The sequence below is a fragment of the Mustela lutreola genome, chromosome X, assembly GCF_030435805.1.
Source record: "Mustela lutreola isolate mMusLut2 chromosome X, mMusLut2.pri, whole genome shotgun sequence".
Taxonomy (NCBI): Eukaryota; Metazoa; Chordata; class Mammalia; order Carnivora; family Mustelidae; genus Mustela; species Mustela lutreola.
The window spans coordinates 68340815-68360588 of NC_081308.1; the positions used below are offsets into that span (position 1 = coordinate 68340815).

General features: G+C 37.0%; 2 protein-coding genes across 4 annotated transcripts in view; both read right to left on the bottom strand.

Moving 5' to 3' along the window:
- LOC131821618 (fibronectin type III domain containing protein 3C1-like) overlaps positions 1 to 19774 on the bottom strand; it is a 52649-nt gene that overhangs the window by 17187 nt on the left and 15688 nt on the right. For all 3 annotated transcript variants that reach the window (XM_059157841.1, XM_059157842.1, XM_059157840.1), the window contains 7 exons: positions 19525 to 19663; positions 18883 to 18951; positions 18181 to 18299; positions 17956 to 18061; positions 16873 to 16976; positions 16543 to 16656; positions 14543 to 14692 (listed from right to left, as the gene is read on the bottom strand). In XM_059157841.1, the coding sequence (XP_059013824.1) occupies positions 14543 to 14692; positions 16543 to 16656; positions 16873 to 16976; positions 17956 to 18061; positions 18181 to 18299; positions 18883 to 18951; positions 19525 to 19663 (801 nt within the window). The remainder of the gene's footprint in view (positions 1 to 14542; positions 14693 to 16542; positions 16657 to 16872; positions 16977 to 17955; positions 18062 to 18180; positions 18300 to 18882; positions 18952 to 19524; positions 19664 to 19774) is intronic.
- On the bottom strand, positions 12112 to 13495 carry LOC131821620 (thioredoxin reductase-like selenoprotein T). The gene has a single exon (XM_059157843.1). The coding sequence runs from the start codon at positions 13458 to 13460 to the stop codon at positions 12873 to 12875; it is 588 nt and encodes a 195-aa protein (XP_059013826.1). The 5' UTR covers positions 13461 to 13495; the 3' UTR covers positions 12112 to 12872.

Here is a 19774-nt window from a genome sequence, read left to right on the forward strand (position 1 = left end):
ATACAAATACAATATACCAAAACTTAATGGAATGCAGCAAAAACAGTTCTAAGAGGGAAGTTCATAGTGATAAATCTCTACAATAAGGAAAAAGAAAGTGCTAAAATAAACTAGAGATTTCTTCTCTTGCTTTTTGTGATTTGATAATTTTCTATAGTGGTATCCTTAGATTCCTCTCTCTTTCTGTCTTGTGTGTGTATTATAGGTTCTGTCAATTTCCCAAAGGGTAGGATAATACTCAGCACCTCATTTCAAGGTGGACCCTCAGCTGCAGCTTGTAAGATGTGCAAAACAGACTCAGGGAAAGACTGGGATATGGGTGTTTCTGGCTTGTGCCTCTGTACTGGGCCCTGGGATTATAGCCAGTCAAAAAGTGTTCCTTTTTTTGCTACAGTACTCTGAAACCTATAAATGCAAGCTTCACTGGCCACCAGTGGCAGGAAATCAATTGTTGCATCCTCTGGGTGGCAGCCATAATGCTGGGGTGCCATACATGCGCACAAGCTCCTTTCAAGTAGATACTAGTGACCTGGAGTATGGCATATGGAGATTATAGTTATCATTTAGATGTGTGCTAAATTAGGAGACCTGCCCTCAGGTTGCAGCTTTAAAAATATTCAAAAAGGCATTTTTCAGGGAAAGGCTGGGATCTGCATTGAGACCTGAGAGGATAGCCAGTCTGATTCCTAGAAAGCCCATTAAGACTGTTTCTTTGTTTGGTACAGTGTTGTGGGTCTCGTGGCTGTATACCTCATTTGCTTTCAGAGCTAGGTATTTTAGGGACCTGCCCATTAGGTGGAAGTTTTCAAACTTGGCATGCTAGATGGTGGATCCAAATTCCTCACTCCTCAGAGAAAAACCTGCATTTGTGTTTCCTCCCCATTGTGCTGTATATGGAAATTATACTGAGAGTATATCTCAGCTTTTCTTACCCATTTTATGTGGTTTTTCTCTCATTTTTCTGGTGTTTACAAGTCCCTCAGCTAATTTCTGGGTTCCTTTCAGAGGAAATTGTTCCATGTTTAACTGTGCTTTCAGTGTGTCTGTGGCAGATGAGTTCAGGAGTCACCATCTTGGACCAGAACCCCAATGTCACTTCTTCTCTGAAGTTCTAAGACTTCTTTTGTTATCATTTCCTTTTTTTTTTTTTTTCAAAAGAGTGCTTTCTATATCCAGTTTTTATTGGGAGTTTTACTGGCAACAAATTCTTAGCTTTCCTGTATCTGAGGATGTCTTTATTTTCTTTTCATTTCTGAAGAATAATTTTACTGAATATAATGTGCAGTTGACAATTCCTTTCAGTACTTGAAAAATGTTGTGCCACTTATTTCTGGCCTCTATGGTCTCAAAAGAGATATATTTGTCTTTTGAGTTGATTTTTACCTATATAAGTGATGTACCATTTCTCTCTGGGTGATTTCAATATTTTTTAATTTGTTTTTTTATTTTCAGAAGTTTAATTATGATGTATTTTGGTAGTGTAGATTTTTCAGATTTGTCCTATTTTAGATTTTCTCAGTTCTTTAAATTGTTTGGTTTATGTTTTTCCCCAAATTGGGAAGTTTTTATCGTTTCTTTGGACAATTTTTCATTTCCACTCTTTTTCTTCTCTCCTTCTGGGAATTTAATGATATGAACATCAGCTTGTCTATTATTGTTCCATATGTCCCTGAAACTTTGTTCACCTTTTTCTTTTGAAATCATTTCTGTTACTTAATCTGTATTAAAATTTTATTAATTTGTCTTCAGGTTCACTGATTCTGTCTTGTATCATCACTTTACTATTGAACCCATCCAGGAGGGTTTTTTTTTTTTTTTTGTTATTTTGTTTATATTTGTTTATTGTATATTTCAGTTCTATAATTTCCTTTTGGTTCTTTGATTTATAATTGAAACTTATGATTTATTATTATAAATTATAAATTGTGATAAGTTATTATCGATTATTTATAATTGAAACTTATGATTTATTACAAATGAATTGTTTTTGATTGTTTTCATCATTCATGTTCTGATTTCCATGGTCTTCATTATGACAAATGATTAGTTTGGACATTTTGAATATCATGTTATGAGGGTATGGATCATACTTAATCATTATTGTAGTGACAGTATCCCTTAGAGGTATAGAGCAAAGATTGGATAGGGTAGAAGTTTATCTCCTGTCTACGCACTTTTGAAACTTTTCCAGCAGAAGTAGGCCAGCTATCTTCACCATATCACTGTCCCTCTGGGTCGAAGCTCAGCTTGTCACTTGTCCCTGATGATATCATGAAGGGGTAAATGGAGAACTTGGAGGTGGAAGCTTAGTTCCCAGTTGCATCTTAATGACATCAGGAGAACAGAGTGGGGGAGTGGGGTACCAAGTAGCATAGCCTATCACCACCTAGATTTTCCTCTTTGATGCTGATTAGAGATGGAGGCTGAGCTCCTCAGTGGACCCTGCTGACAGCAAGTAAAGGAGGGACCTCAGTGTTGCCTAGACCCGTTTCCCATGCCTTCATTCAGTCTCAGTGCTTTTAGGTGGAAATGTAGGTTAAACTTCTCACTGTGGGGGAGGAGTCCAAGATGGCAGAAGAGTAGGAGACTTTAATTTTGTCTGGTCCCAGGAATTCAGGTAGATAGCTATCAAACCATTCTGAACACCTGTGAACTCAATTGGAGACTGAAGAAAATAGCTGCAACTGTACAAATAGACAAGCGACCATTTGCCACAAGGTAGGAGGTGTGGAGAAGTGAATCTGAGGCGATATATGGGAAGATAGACCACAGGGGAAGGGAGCCTCCATTGGCTGGCTACCCGCAAGTGAGGGAACAGAGCAGCACAAAATTGGAGCTTTTAGAAATCTGCTCCAGTGAGGGGACGTTGCTTAGGTAGCTAAGTGGGAGGTGGAACCCTCACCTGGAAGTGTGGTCTCAGGATCCTCAGGGTTATAGGAAGACCAGTGGTGCCTGAGTGTGACAAGACTCCCAGGTATTGTAGCAGGGAAGCTGGCCACAAAGAGTGAGCCCAGGAGTGGCCTCTCAGATCAGATTGCCATAAACTGTGATCTGTGGCACAGTCGGGCTACTGCTCTTCAAGCAGGGATCCCACAAGTGGCAGAACTGGGAAGAGTGCCCTTCCTCCCCTGGGAGGAGTAGTGCAGGAGTGTGCAGCAGGAATCTGCTGGGTTTGGGGACTCCAAACAGGGTCTTGTGCCAGAGATAGAAATACTCAGTCACAAGCCAGGTGAACACTGTGAGCTGGAGACTAGGGAGCCTAGGAGTGACAGGAGTGATTGATTGCTTTTCTCTATTGACTCACAGAGGAGTGGGGCCTTGAGCTCTTAGCTCCTCCAGGGCCAGAGATTGGGAGGGTGCCATTTTCATTCTCATCCTCTAAAGTTGCATGGAAACCCTTCAGGGCACAAAAGCCCAAGATTTTGCTCTCTGCACAGGGAGCAGATTACTTATCCTGGCCCCAGGCAAGTGTAATGCAATTACACCTGGGGCGAAGACATTTGAGAAACAACACAGCAGTCCCCTCCTCCAGAAGATGCGGGAGTCTGTGGAGTTTGGTACAGGCAGAGGTGGAAACAGATTGAACTGGAGGATCTGTTGATGGGTGTGGACCCCGACATTGTGGTTCTGGGCTGGAGATTCCTGCAGGGCCATGTTAGCTCTGACCCTCTAAAGAGAAGCAGAAAGATGGCAGGGAAAAAAAGCCATGCAGCCAATAGCTCACATTAAGCCCATCCCCCTTATAAGATGTGGGACTACTCTACCCAGGCAAAGGCGCCTGAGAAGCCAAGTAGCAGGACCTTCCCCTAGAAGACAGACTGGAAGAACAGGTGAATAAGCTTAAACTTCTTTCCCACAGGACAATAAAACTCCAGTGCCAGGGGAAAATAATATAGGCAACTCCAGGTGTTCCCTCATGACTCACTTATACTTAAGGCTAAAAATTTACATTCATTTTTTAGTTTCTTATTCATTTTCTTTTCTTTTTTTTAAATCCCTGCTCCTTTTTCAAATAGCTTCATATTTCCCAACCTATGTTTTAAAGCCATTTTTAACTTTCATTTTCTTTTTCACATACATGTTTTATAGATTTATACCCCATACTAGCCTGTTTTATCTTGATATATATATATATACATATATGTGTGTGTGTGTGTGTATACATACACACACATATATATATAGCAAAGAAATCAGAAATTTAAATATAAAATATATATTATATATTAAATCAGATATATATAGATATACATATCTATATATATATAGTGGGATATAGAAATCAGAAATATATAGTGGGATATAGTGTCTTTTAACACACAGACCAAAACTCAAGTAGGAAAAGGCAGATCACCCTGCTGTGTCCACACTGAGAGATTATAATCTCTCTCCCTGCCCCCCTCTTTTTTCCCCCTTGTTTCTTTCTTTTTCTTGTTTTGGATCATCTTGGCTTTGGTGGCATATCAGTGATAGATTTTGACCACTGGATTTCTTCACAGGTGCATTTTGCTTGGGTCATGGTTGATATTTTGGACTCTGTATATTCCCTCAACCACCCCTCAACAGAATGTCTAGGAGGAGGAACTCCCAACAAAGAAACGAACCAGAGACAATGTCCTCTGCCACAGAGCTAATGGATAAGGATATAAGTGAGATGTCAGAGATGGACTTCAGGGTAACAATTATGAAGTCAATAGCTAGGTTTGAGAAGAGCACTAGTGACAATATAGACTCTCTAAGGGCAGAAATGATATCTAATCAGACTGAACTTAAAAATGCTATGAATGAGATGCAGTCTAAACTGGATACTCTTTAACAGCCAGGGTAAATGAGGCAGAACAATGAATCAGTGATCTAGAAGATAAGCTGATAGAAAGGAAGGAAGCTGAGGAGGATAGGGATAGGCAGCTAGAAACCCATGAGAACAGACTTAGAGAGATCAATGACACCATGAAGCATTCCAAGGTTAGAATTATTGGGATTCCTGAGGGGTGGAGAGAGAGAAGACTAGAAGATATATTTTAGCAAATGATAGATGAGAATTTCCCTAATATGGGGAAGGAAACAAGCATTCATGTCCAAGAAGAAGAGAGGACCTCCTCCCAAGATCAATAAAAATAGACGAACACTCTGGCATATCATAGTGAAACTTGCAAATCTTAGAGCCAGGGAAGCTATCCTGAGAGCAGTTAGGAGGAAAGGATTTCTTGCATATGGAGGGAAGAACACCAGAATAACATCAGACCTATATGCAGAGACCTGGCAAGCAAGAAAGGGCTGGAAAGACATACTAAATGAGAAGAACATGCAGCCAAGGATACTTGATCCAGAAAGGCTGTCATTCAGAATGGAGGGAGAGATAAAGAGCTTCCAGGACTGGAAGAAAAGGAAAGAATATGTTACCATCAAGCCATCCCTTCAAGAAATAAGGGGGACTCTATAGAAGAAGAAAGACCCCAAGAGCAATATAGACCAGAAATTTAAAGAAAGAATCTATAGAAACAGGGACTTTATAGGCAATATGATGACACTAAATTAATATATTTCAATAGTTAAGAATTAAAAAGATCATTAAACCTCTGGCTGGATTTACCCAAAAGTAAAGGGAAAGGGCCCAAATCAAAATCATGAATGAAATGGAACTAACATAACTAACACCAAGGAAATAGAAACAATTATTAGAAATTATTACCAGCAACTATATGCCAATAAATTAAGCAGTTTGGAAGAAATGGATGCCTTTCTGGAAACTTATAAACTACTAAGACTGAAACAGGAAGAAATAGACAATCTGAATGGACCAATAACCAGTAACCAAATTGAAGCAGTAACCAAAGACCTCCCCAAAAGCCATACTCCAGGGCCAGATGGCTTCCCAGGGGAATTCTACCAAACATTTAAGGAAATCATACCTATTCTACTGAAGCTGTTCCAAAAAAAAATGGAAATAGAAGGAAAACTTCCAAACTTGTGCTATGAGGCCAGTATTACCTTGATCCCCAGCAGACAAAGACCCCATCAAAAAGGATGTTTATGTACTAATACCCATGATGAACACAGATTCCAAAATACATAAGATCCAACCAATAGGATCCAACGATATATTAAAAGGATTATTTTACATGACCAGGTGGGGTTTATTCCTGGGATGTAAGGGTGGTTAACATTTGCAAATCAGTCAGTCAATGTGATAGATCACATTAACAAAGAAGGGACAAGAATAAGTCAGTGAAAGACAATTATCATCTGATCTCTTTGATATGAGGAATTTAATAGGCAGGGTAGGGGGTCATGGTGGGAAGGGAGGGAAAAATGAAACAAGATGTGACCGGGGAGGGAGAAAAACCGTAAGAGACTCTTAATCTCAGGAAACAAACTGAGGGTTGCTGGGGGGTAGGGGGAGGGATAGGGTGTCTGGGTTATGGACATTGGGGAGGGTATGTACTATGGTGAAAGGTGTGAATTGTGTATGCCTGATGATTCACAGACCTGTACCCCTGAAACAAATAATACATTATATGTTAATAAAAAAGGAGACAAGAACCTTATGATCCTATCAGTTGATGCAGAAAAAGCATTTGACAAAATACAACATCCTTTCCTGATTAAAACTTTTTGAAATATAGGGATAAGGGAACATACCTCCATATCATAAAAACTGTCTATGAAAAGCAGACAGTGAATATTATTCACAATGGGGAAAAAACTGAGAGCTTTTCCCTTAAGGTCAGAAACACAAAAGGGATGCCCACTCTCACCGCTTTTGTTCAACATAGTACTAGAGGTCCTAGCCTCAGCAATCAAACAAAAAGAAATAAAAGGCATTCAAATTAGCAAAGAAGTCAAACTCTCTCTCTTCACAGATGACATGTTACTTTATGTGGAAAATGTGAATGACTACATCCCCAAGTTATTAGAACTGATAACAATTCAGCAACGTGGCAGGATACAAAATCAATGCACAGAAGTCAGTTGCATTTCTACAAACTAACAATGTGAGTGAAGAGAGAGAAATTAAAGAATCAATTCCATTTACAATAGCACCCAAAACTATAATACATACCTAGGAATAAACCTAACCAAAGAGGTAAAGGATCTATACTCTAGAGACTACAGAATGCTTATGAAAGAAATTGAGGAAGACACAAAGAGATGGAAAAACATCCCATGCTCATGGATTGGAAGAGTAAACGTTGTTAAAATGTCTATACTGCCCAGAGCAAGCTACACATTCAATGAAATTCCTATAAAAATACCATCAACTTTTTTCACAGAGGTGGAACAAGCAATCCTAAAATGAGGATGGAACCAGAAAAGACCCCGAATGGCCAGGGAATTGTTGAAAAAGAAAACCAAAGCTGGGGCATCACAGCCTGACTTCAAGCTATATTACAAAGTTGTGATCATCAAGACAGCCTGCTACTGGCACAAAAACAGACACGTGGATCAGTTGAACAGAATAGAGACCTCAGAAATCTAAACTTTGTAGTCACAGTCTTTGACAAATCAAAAAAGAAGATCCAATGGAAAAAGGACAGTCTCTTCAATAAATGATGCTGGAAAAACTGGACAGCCCCATGCAGAAGAATGAAACTGGACCATTCTCTTACACCATACACACAAAAAAATTCAAAATGAATGAAGACAGGAATCCATCAAAATCCTAGGGAGAACATAGACAGTAATCTCTTTGACACTGGCCACAGCAACCTCTTTCAAGACATGTTTCTAAAGGCAAGGGAAACAAAAGCAAGAATGAATTTTTGGGACTTCATCAAGATTAAAAGCTTTTGCAGAGCAAAGGAAACAGTCAATGAAATTGAAAGACGAACCACGAAATGGGAGAAGATATTTGCAAGTGACTTTACAGATAAAGGACTGGTATCCAAGATCTATAAAGAACTTCTTAAACTCAACACCCCATAAGACAAATAATATAGTCATGAAATGGGCAGAAGACATGAACAGACACTTCTCCAAAGAAGACATACAAATGGTAACAGATACATGAAAAAAAGTTCAACATCACTAGCCATCATGGAAATAAAAATCAAAACCACAGTGATATACCACCTTACACCAGTTAGAATGGCAAAAAAATAATTAGACAGGAAACAACAGATGTTGGCAAGGATGTGGAGAAACCGGAAACCTATTACAACTGTTGATGGGAATGCAAGCTGGTACAGCCACTCTGGAAAACAGTATGGAAGTTCCTCAAGATATTAAAAATAGAGGTAACCAATGGCCCAGCAATTGCACTACTAGGTATTTACCCCAAAGATATAGATGTGGTGAAAGAAGGGGCACCTGCACTCCAGTGTTCATAGCAGCATGATGGCCAAACTGTGGAAGGAGCTGAGATGTCCTTCAACAGAGGAATGGGTAAAGAAGATGTGGTTCTTATATACAATGGAATATTATATTACTCAGCCATCAGGAAGGATGAATACCTACCATTTGCATTGATATGTATGGAACTGGGGGGGATTATGCTAAATGAAATAAGTCAATCAGAGAAAGATAATTATCATATGGTTTCATTCATATATGGAACATAAGGAATAGCATGGAGGACCATAGGGGAAGGGAGGGGGAACTGAATGGGAAGAAATCAGAGAAGGAGACAAACCATGAGAGACTTGACTCCAGGAACCAAACTGAGGGCTACTGAAGGGGGGAGGGGGTCAGGGGATTGGGTAACTGGGTGATGGGTATTAAGGACGGCACGTGTGGGCATGAGCACTGGGTGTTTTATATATATACGCTACTAGTGAATCGTTCAGCACAACATCAAAAATTAATGATGTACTATATGCTGGCTAATTGAACATAATAATAAAAGTATTGTACATCAGTTAAACTATACTTCAATTAAAAAAATAAACTTCTCATTGAGCTTCACTGACACAGGGATAGGAAGGAAGTAGAGTGCTAACTAGCCTGAATCACACCATCTTGGCAAATCTATTGCTGCTGGGTGAGGGTGGAAGTTTGGTTTGCCAACACTAACCCTTCAGGGGAATTAGAGTGTTGCTTCCTGTTTCCATCAAAGAGGTGTGGAAGATCATAAGGTCCCTGCTTGGCCATACTAACACCAGTTGGCAGGGGATGGGAGCAGAGCACTGCCTGATTTTGCCAGGCAGTGAATGGAAGATTAACTCTGTGCTTGGCCCTGCTGGAACTGAAACCACTGGGTAGAGATACTGGAGCATGTTCCTTGCTTCTGGGGTGGCTTGGATGGTTAGCTTCCTACTCGGCCTGTTGGAATTTCTGGGGTAGGGAATAGCTGAAATGTGTGTAGTTTTTTATGTTTTATTTATCTTTTTAAGATTTTATTTATTTGATACATAGAGAGAGATATGATGAGAGGGAATACAAGCAAGGGGAGTGGGAGAGGGAGAAGCAGGCTTCCCACCGAGAAGGGAGCCCAACGTGGGGCTTGATCCCAGGAGCCTGGGATCACAACCTGAGCCGAAGGCAGTTGCTTAACGACTGAGCCATCCAGGCACCCCTGTGTATGGTTTTTTATTTGAGATTTCAATTTCATTTGGCTGGTGTTAAGGTGACATTACTTAAGAGATTTTCTGTGGTTAGGCTAGCATTTTCTCAGTCATTTTGTTGGTGGGATATAGGCTTTTTTTTTTTTTTTTGAAGGTTTTTTTCCAGTCTCTGTTGGTAGTTCTGAAGCGGAAGCTTCTCCCATACCCTTTTTGGGACAATGTCAGGTGATAACAAAACCCAGTGGGGCTCATTACTGTGTTGTTTTTCACGTTGTGAGGTCTGTAGGATCTTTTTCTTTTTTTTTTTTTCATGTGAAATGCTCTAGCATAGATTTAATTCCACAAAAGAGGGGTTCCTTTTACACCAGCTTAGTAAGATTTATTGTCACAATGCTCTGGTAGTAAGCCCCTAAACTTTATAATCCCTCACGTTTCTCTCAAGAGATATTTTTTAAAGCCTCAGTGTTGAATATCATCAAACCATGCTTTAAAATTCTGCAGGCTGGTTTTAAATACTGAATTAAAATTATGACAATGATAAAATGCCAACCAATCGAGGTCCCAAACTAATAACATTCAAAACAAGATAGAATTATTATTGGAATCCTGTTATATTTTTGACAACGGTAAAGGCTGACCAACTGCTGTCATTAATGTTAATGCCATAAAAAATGTATTTATTTTATTTTTTTTTTATTTTTTTATTTTTTTGTTTTTTTTTAAAGATTTTATTTATTTATTTTTTTTTTTTTTAATTTTTTATTTTTTATAAACATATATTGACCCAGCAATTGCACTATTGGGTATTTACCCTAAAGATACAAATGTAGTGATCCAAAGGGACACATGCACCCGAATGTTTATAGCAGCAATGTCCACAATAGCCAAACTATGGAAAGAACCTAGATGTCCATCAACAGATGAATGGATCAAGAAGATGTGGTATATATACACAATGGAATACTATGCAGCCATCAAAAGAAATGAAATCTTGCCATTTGCAACAACATGGATGGAACTAGAGCGTATCATGCTTAGCGAAATAAGTCAAGCAGAGAAAAAATGTATTTATATTCTGAAAACGTTTATCTGTCTTGCACAACTTGACACTGAGGTATAAAGCCATGTTTTGCCAACATTTTTTTTATTAATCTAACAAGTAATTTCTTCCACAACAGCGACTGTGGTAAGAACTCCAATAATAGTAGCCAACCTACTGTAATGTTCAATGGTCTTCTACTTAATATAGTACATAAATATTTATAAACTACATAGCCACACCAATTTGTAAGCAACTAATAAATTCTGAATGTTAGAAATATAATAAAACGAATACTAAATAGTGTCTTTTTAACTTTCCCCTTTTCCTTGTTTATATTCATGCTTCCCACTAACTTTTTCACTAGACTCTACTGAATCCTAGATTTAAATAGGGTCAAGGATAAAACAATATTGAGATGAATGTCAAAAACATAACACACTGAGTTTTATCAGTGTCTAAGCCACTTAAAGCTATTCTCCAAAAGACAAGTTATTCAGCCAAGACAAACATGAAACATGTTAGAATTTAATCTTAAGTTTTTTGGGGCTGACCTGTCAGATATATGGGAACATCCGAGGCTCAAGCATGGAAGGTCTAAACGCCAAAATGTCAATTTGTCACTAGTGGAATGGCCATCTGCTGAAGAAGGGCCCTACGCATGCTGAGCACTGTGTTCAATGTGCAGAAGACAGATAATTTGTTCTGGGCTTCTACAAATGAAAGTAATGAGGCTTTAAGCCTGACCAGGCTTATAAAATAGTAAACCTGAATAATAACCTCTAAGTAACTTCCAGCTTAACCTCTACTGACTCTTGCCACTATATCAACTTAGGTTAATAGTTCTGCAGTCCTAATTAAAAAGAGAAGTCGTAAAATCAATTTTCTGCAGTGAATTATCAGACTACCTTCTTGTTAACTAGAGATTATAGTATGTTCCACCTTGAGGCTGTAAAATCATGAATACCAGACATTAATTCAACAAATATTCAGTGACAAATGAAGTATACCATTATGCTAAGTGTTTGGTAGACCAAATGTTGAATTGTTTCATAATTTTTCCTCAAATCCCTTTATTTCTAGCAACAAATCTAGATCTACCTTTTCTATTCCCATATGGAAGCTAAAATATGTTAAGATTGCTGATATATGACTATTTTTCTATATTATGATCCTATTTTTGCTAATTGCCTTTATAGTACAGCAGTTTAAGTTTCCTGCTTAAAAAAAAACTATCTTTTTAGAACTCTGAAAAGATATTAAATTCACTGAATAAAAAACTTTCTAACTTTGTTCCTTAAATATAATAAAATTCTGATATATGATGTTAAACAAGTTAAATTACTAAACAAGTACTCTCTACTCACCTAAAATTAATGTTGTACAGAGATTTAACTGATCTTTCAAGGGAACTGAGTTTCAACTACCCTAAAAATGGTAAGTGACTTACTATTTGTATATAAAAGTGAAGTATGTTCCTTATGAAATTATCTGTAAGTCAAAAACAAAAATTGAGGAAGAAACTTTTAAATATAATGTTAATAGGTACGCTGGGCAATAAATTCAAACTTTTTAACTTACATCTGCTTAGTTTTTTATTGAGTTAAGTATAAAGGCCCAGTTAATCAACTCATTAGATTGGTCAAGGCAAGACACTTGAACTACATTAACAGTATTTAAAAAGCAGTTGGTCTTTTAGTAATTCTCTGGTAATCACACACGCACACACGCACATACACACAAACTGGTAGAGTACTCTGGATATAGGATTTCCCCCCATAATCTCATATAATGCACTGTTCACAATCTGCAGTATTTTGAAAACTATAAATTGGAAATGACCAAATTAAAGATGCCTGATATACTCTTATAAAGTATTTGGGAACTTCAGCTGTATACCCAAAAAGATCAATTTTAAACTATAAAAAAGGAAAATTCATATAAAATCACAACAGATTTAACAGACATCTTTGAAAAGAAAGTCAAATTGTAACTCCATTTTCTACTTTTCCAAATATGACTAAGGAAAAAAACGGTACAAGTGGTAATGTCTACATTTTTTAAAAACTGTTAACTGAGTAGATTTGGGGAAGAAAAAAAAAGCTATACAGTATTATTGCACTCCACGAATGTGCAGAATTCCAAAATGTGCCAGCACTGAAAAACTGTCTTGCATTGAGGTTTTTCAAGAGGTACAACGAGCCTGCCAAAAAGCATCTGGTCTGTACTAACAGCTTGCTGTCTTCAGTACAGGCCTTCATAATGTCAGTCACGCTGCTCTTGCAAAAAATTCCTTAATGTAAAAGAGTTTTCAGTGCTGATAGGTGGGGCTATGATCTATGATGTGGGATTGAATCCATATGCACATTAAGCTTCATTTCATTGTCAAGAATTTGAACAAGCTGTTGCATGGATGGGAGGTGACCAGATTCCAGCTTAGACCACACAGGCACATCATTCAAAGTTATCTCAAATGCACCTGTTGACATACACTGGTTCTCAATCATGTTGCTCAAGAAGAAAACCATCATACATGCATAGACCTTATTTTCTTGGCCCCACTGCCAGATGCTAGGAGCTTGCATGCCAAAGAAAGCAAAAGGATCCTTGCCAACAATTATTAAGCCTATTAATACTAGTTTGAAGACTGACAGGAAAGATGCTATGTGTCTATATATGGGTTGAGGGAGGTAATTTTCTCCTTCAATGCGGATGTCTGGGTACCGCTGGCTTATAACCCGCATGTACTCCTCAAACACCCGCCTATAACCTCAGGAAACACAAATCTGGAACTTCAGCAGCGGCCCCGTGGCGTACTGCATCTTTAATCTTTTGCTAGGCACGCCGCCCAGGTTGGCGGAGGCATCGCATTGGATCACCGCCGCAGCCGCCACCAGGAGAACTAGCAGAAACCTCATCTTAAGCGAGCCAGCCGCTTCGGCCGGGCTCAAACGGAGACCGGATCTTTTTCTTTTTACATTTTTCTTTATTTTCACAATTCATAGTCTAACTATGCTTATTTGTTGTGTTATGTTCCTTTTTTTTAAGTTGTATGAAGGAGGACCTGGGAGGTATGGGAACATTCCGTCTTGGCAGGATCACATTCCATTGATTTTTACCTCTGAAATATCTTTCAAATCCATTAATGTCTTAGCCTTCCCACTGTAGCATCTTTAATATTAATAAACTCACCTGTCTTTTGGACAATTGCAGTGGCCTTCTCACAAATATATATTGTCATTTTTTTTTTAGATACCCAAAAAAGTTGACAAAAGATTTTTAAAAAATTACTTCCAATGATGAAAGCCAATCTGGAAGATGGAGCTTGTATTTTCCATATTAGGGCTTCTACAATTCAATGGCTTTAGTTTATAGGGACAACGTATCAAATCATTCCAAATTTGGATTGACTACCCAAATCTTAAAGTTGTGTGTCTTAAAATTATAGTAGTTCAGAGGAGGAAGAGATCATTTCCAGCTAAGGTTTTATGAGACAAGATAGGCAATGGTTAAGGTATGAACAAATGTACAAGGCATACTTGGGGTGGTGGTAGAATAGACTTGTTTGTTTGAAATATTTTTCTGAAGTTTTTCCCAATTGATGATAATTATCACATTGAGTGCTTTTTAATTTTACATATTAACAAGTCACTAGATTAGATATTTTGATGTGGTAGGTCTGAGTGAAGGTGCCAGAGTCAGTGTTTTAAACAAGCATTTCAGGTGATTGTAAAGTTCAAGGTAAATTAGGAAACAGAACTGTGGAAAAAATAATGGCAGATCAGGTTGGAATAAAAAGTAGGTTCCTGAGTATGTGGGGCTTTATATGCTAGGTGAAGAAACTCAGAGTGATGTTGCGGAACATGAGAAATATTTAACATTTGGAAGTCTGTGACTTCCTTCCATTTACTACCCTGGAATTGGTGCCAGTATTATGGATGTAGATAGTATAGGTTAATAACTGTTGTCTTATTTACATTGGAATAACTGTTAGGATTACCTGAACTCTGCAAAAATATGTAGTTGCAGGAATGAGACTTCTAACTTCATAGCTTAGACAAGGGCCAGTATAAATCAAGTGCATTGATTCTTCACTTTGTCCCCACTCAAGTCTGTATTCAGTGATTTCAGCACCATTACACACAGGAACCTAAAAGATGCAACAAACGCAGAAATTGAGTTCTTCCTATAAATTGTCATTGTTCTAAATATTGTGGAGAGTTACAACATAATTTTTTCAATATCAAAACCCATAATCTATTAAATGGTATGAGACAAGTGTAGAAATAATTAAACATAAAACAGAGCACTACAGCTAACATTAAAAGGCTCAAATAAAATTAAGAGAAAGGATTGGCTAATCCCACATATTTGATAAATTCCTATTTTTAATTTTTTAAAATTATTCACAAATGGATTACTTAAAAAAACAAACTTAGATATATTAATGTTGCTTAATATGACTATTGATTATTAGGATCAAATGTGAATTCCAGTATTCCCTGGATTTCGTACAGTGCTGTAATCAGACTTGTCATTTATTATTATCAAACTAAAACTTTTGTGTCAATGCTAAAGTACCCGCTACTAGATTCTGGGAAGAATGGAAGAAAAATTCAAAGATATGTAGGTGGCTTAATAACTAGGCCTTTTTTTCTTTTTGTTTTTTGAGCTTATTTAAATTGGGAGCTATTCTCATGGATGCAAAACATTTTTTAAAACTTCACTATCTCATAGTCACGTTTTTAATGTGTCATATTGTAGAGTTACATGTAAACAAACAGTACCAGAGATTTCCCAATGAAGCTTTAAAAAAATACTAAGTTCTATAAATTGATTTAATTTTATTATCTCTTGTTTTGGTTTTAAAAATTAAATTAGTTCTCTAATGATCACTTATTTGGTTTTCCAAATTTATTAATCTCTATAAATAAAGAGTCTGGAAAGCAGGATTACCATAGTTTTAGCCATTTATTTTTTTTTTTTTAAAGATTTTATTTATTTATTTGACAGACAGAGATCATAAGTAGGCAGAGAGGCAGGCAGAGAGAGAGAGGAGGAAGCAGGCTCCCCGCTGAGCAGAGAGCCCGATGTGGGGCTCGATCCCAGGACCCTGGGATCATGACCTGAGCTGAAGGCAGAGGCTTTAACCCACTGAGCCACCCAGGTGCCCCTAGTTTTAGCCATTTCTTTATTTGTATTTTATTTATATTTATTTATTAATTTAAAAAAATATTTGTTTATTCGACAGAGAGAGAGAGAGAGAGAGAGCAAGAGAAGGAACAGAAGTGGGGTCAGGGAGAGGGAGAAGCAGGCTTACCGCTGAGCAGGGAACCCAATGTGGGGCTCGATCCCAGGACCCTGAGATCATGACCTGAGCTGAAGGCAGATGCTTAACGACTGAGCCACCCAGGGGCCCCTCGTTTTTCTTTTTTAAGATTTTATTTACTTATATATTTTAGAGAGCAGGTAAAATCAGGGGTGGGGGTAGATGGGGGAATCTCAAAAAGATTCTATCCTGAGGATGGAGACTAATGTAGGACTTGATCTCAAGACCTGAGATCATAACTTGAGCCAAAACTGAGTCAGACCCTCAATCGACTGAGCCACTCAGGTACCCCTAGTCTTAGCCTTTATTTCTTTTTTTCTTTAAATATTTTATTTATTTATTTCTCAGAGAGAGATAGAGGTAGAGGGAGAAGCAGGCTCCTCACTGAGTGAGGAGCTTGGTGTAGGACGCAAACCCAGGACCCTGGGATCATGACCTGATCCAAAGGCAGACACTTAACTGACTGAGCCCCCCAGGTGTCTCTTGCCTTACCCTTTCCAATAGTACTAGTATCAGGTGTTACGTGTGTTCTAGAACCATGGTCCAAGATTTATGGAGCATTAATCTAAACTCTGACTCCTTAGGGAATTGTAAACTTTCAAGAAACAATACTAAACCAATTACTGTGCTCTTATATAAACAAAATTAATAAAAATAAATTGATAACATACCACCCAACTAATAACAACACAGGTTGGACCCTTGCAGGTTAGCACAGGTATACCACATTGAGAAGGAGGGCTTGGGACTGGTGCAGTTTCACACTTCAGTGGGTGAGATCCCAACTACAAATAAACATAAACAAACAAATAAGAAAACACAAAACTACTGTGCAGTTATGGTCACTCCCCGTCCTGACAGGAAATAGAAGCATATATTCATCCAAAGTGAAATGAACCATGAATGGATCATCTGAACAATATAACTTTCCCAACACTATTAACTACACTATTAACTACTTTTAACCAGAAACTGGATTCTTCAGAAATTAATTTACTCACTATGCATCTCACTTTGGAACTAGGGTTTCCTTGTTTGTCATCTTGATTATCTTCTGCCTTTTTGGCATATGCAGGTGCTTCAGAGTTTTCATTAGGATGATTATCTACAAAAATGTGCAGAATAAACTTTAAAAATTTGCAAATAATTTTAAGGGTGGTCCTTTAAAATAATACAAAATAATTTCAGGAGACACAATGTCAAAACACTTAATAAAGTAACAGAAAACTCATATTAATTTGTGTCAATTAACTTAAAAAAAGAGATTGTATTTATTTATTTATTTGACCGAGCGAGAGATACAAGCAGGTAGAGCAGCAGAGGGAGAGAGAGAAGCAGGCTCCCCACTGAGCAGGGAGCCCAACACGGGACTCCATCCCAGGACCCCAGGACCATGACCTGGGCCAAAGGCAGCCGTCCAACCGACTGAGCCACTCAGGTGCCCCTGTCAATTAACTTTTAAATTTGTTTCGACATTTAAAACATTTATGACAATATGGATGGACCTAGAGGGTATTTACTAAGTGTTGTGAATCAGAGAAATACCGTATGATTTCACTTATACGTGGAATCTAAAAAACAAACCAAACAAACAAAATAGCCCTCCCCCAAAAAACAAACAAAAAAAACCCCTAGGCTTTTAAATACAGAGGACAAATTGGTGGCTGCCAGGGGAGATGTGGGTGGAGGGATGGGCAGAATAGATAAAGAGAATTAAGAGGTACAAACTTTTAGGTATAAAATAAGTAAGTCACGGAGATGAAAAGTACAGTATTGGACTATAATCAGTAATATTTTAATAACATTGTGTGGTGATAGATGATGATTATACCTATTGTGATGAGCATGACTAATGCATAGAATTATTGAATCAATATGTTGTTCACCTGAAACTAGTATAACACTGAATGTTAATTATACCTCAAAAATTATTGTGATTTTAATTACCAAATAAGAGTTTTCTAAATATTATTTGATTTTATAGTAAAAATTGCACTTACTCTCCCTTAATAACATAAGTTAATTAAAATCAGAGGTTACAAGAAATTTAGGTGAAGTCCTTCAAATCATACAAGATGCCTCACCACATTTGATGTTGGTTTCTTTGGTCTTTGCTTCACCATTCAAGGGTGGAGGATGGCAAGATGCAGGAGAAAGTGTAGGTGTTTGAATAGTCAATATATCTGAAGGCTAAGAGAAATACAAAATACCTTATGATTATATTAAATTCAATTTCAGTTTTTTAAAACATTTAGTAATATAGGTCATTTCAATCTGCAATTTAAGCACTTCCCTCTCTGTTTCCTCACCTGGCTTTGACCTATAGGTGAAGTACAAAAGACTCTCAGTTTATATGTAGTACCAGGTTGCAGGTGATTATATAGAAATTCCTTTGTGGTTCCATTGTAGATTATGTTCCAGGAATTCTCTGAAGGGATAAACGCAAATTTATCTAATTTATCTACATGTAGCTTGTAAATTTTATGGGTCCCATTATTTTCTCATGTATAGTCTAAGAAATAAGCATTTTGGAAATTAACTGTGTCCCAGTTACCTATTTACAATAGTTAAATTATTGTATTCCTTACAGAACTAGCCATAGAAAAATAAAAGATCAGTAAATAAACTTAATGCTACTAAAAATTGGAGAAATCCAAGTAAGTCCTGGATTAGTTTATAGTATTGTACCAATGCCAATTTCCTGGTTTTGATAATTGTACTATGGTAATGTAAGATATTAATTTTAGGAGAAACTTAGTGAAGATTATATACAGGAATTCTCTACACTGTATTTGACAACTCTGGATAAGCCTAAAACTATTTCAAAATAAAAACTTTAAAAAATCACGATGCACAGTTGTGATGAGCACAAGGTGTTGTATGGAAGTGTTGAATCCACTATATTGTACACCTGAAACTAATATTACACTGCATGTTAACTAACTGGAATTTCAATTAAAACTTTTAAAAAACCTTATAATTTAACTTTGAAAAAATTCATGATGTCTTACCATCTGAATTTTCACTAACTTCTAAACTGTAACTTGAAATGTATGTCCCACCATTATCTTTGGGTGGTTCTGAAAAGAGAAATAAAATTAAAATTATTCTTAAATAAACTTAAAAGTCTTTCACTGGAATGTTATCTTGTAAATTAAATTTTTTATGGAGAAAAAATACAAACATGAAACTTAATAGAAGATTGATATTAGACATGAGTCAAGTAAGATTTTAAAGTTCTTGGAAGAGACTAAAATGTTAGGTATTTGTACCTTGAAGTAGATTTTGCCAGTTTGGAGGCAAAATGATTTATAAAAACATAATTTCTTGTAAAGTTGGCATTTATCATTGATGTGTCTTTTAAATTGTGGCCTCTATATTAGATATAATCTTACTTGGAATAACCATAACTTTTGAGGGCTAATATAAAATTTAGTGATTTTTTCACATGTGAATTAATGAGATAGCAATAGAAAACTCAATAGAGAACTATAAAAAATGCCGTTTACAACTGAACTCATTTATATGGTGAAATATTTCAAAGGCACGTAATTTAAGAGAATATTTTATAAAGCTGAGGGCAATTAGAAAAAGATTTCTTCTCAACAGTTATATTAAGACAGAAAAGGTACATTTTAAATAAAAAAAATTACCCCATCCAATTTTTACTCTGTTTGCATAGATTTTTCCCTTTATATATGGTGTTTTAGGGGATCCAGGCTTATCTGGATAGGTAGTATATTTTACTTCTCCACTGGGGTTACTCCTTCCTTCCAGATTGTAGACAAAGATCTGTTTGAGTAAAAGAGAATATCTTGGTTGACCACTGGGAATAAATATGTGATTTGAAAACATGCATAGTTTGCAAATAATATTATAAAACCAGTTATCGGAAGATTTCTG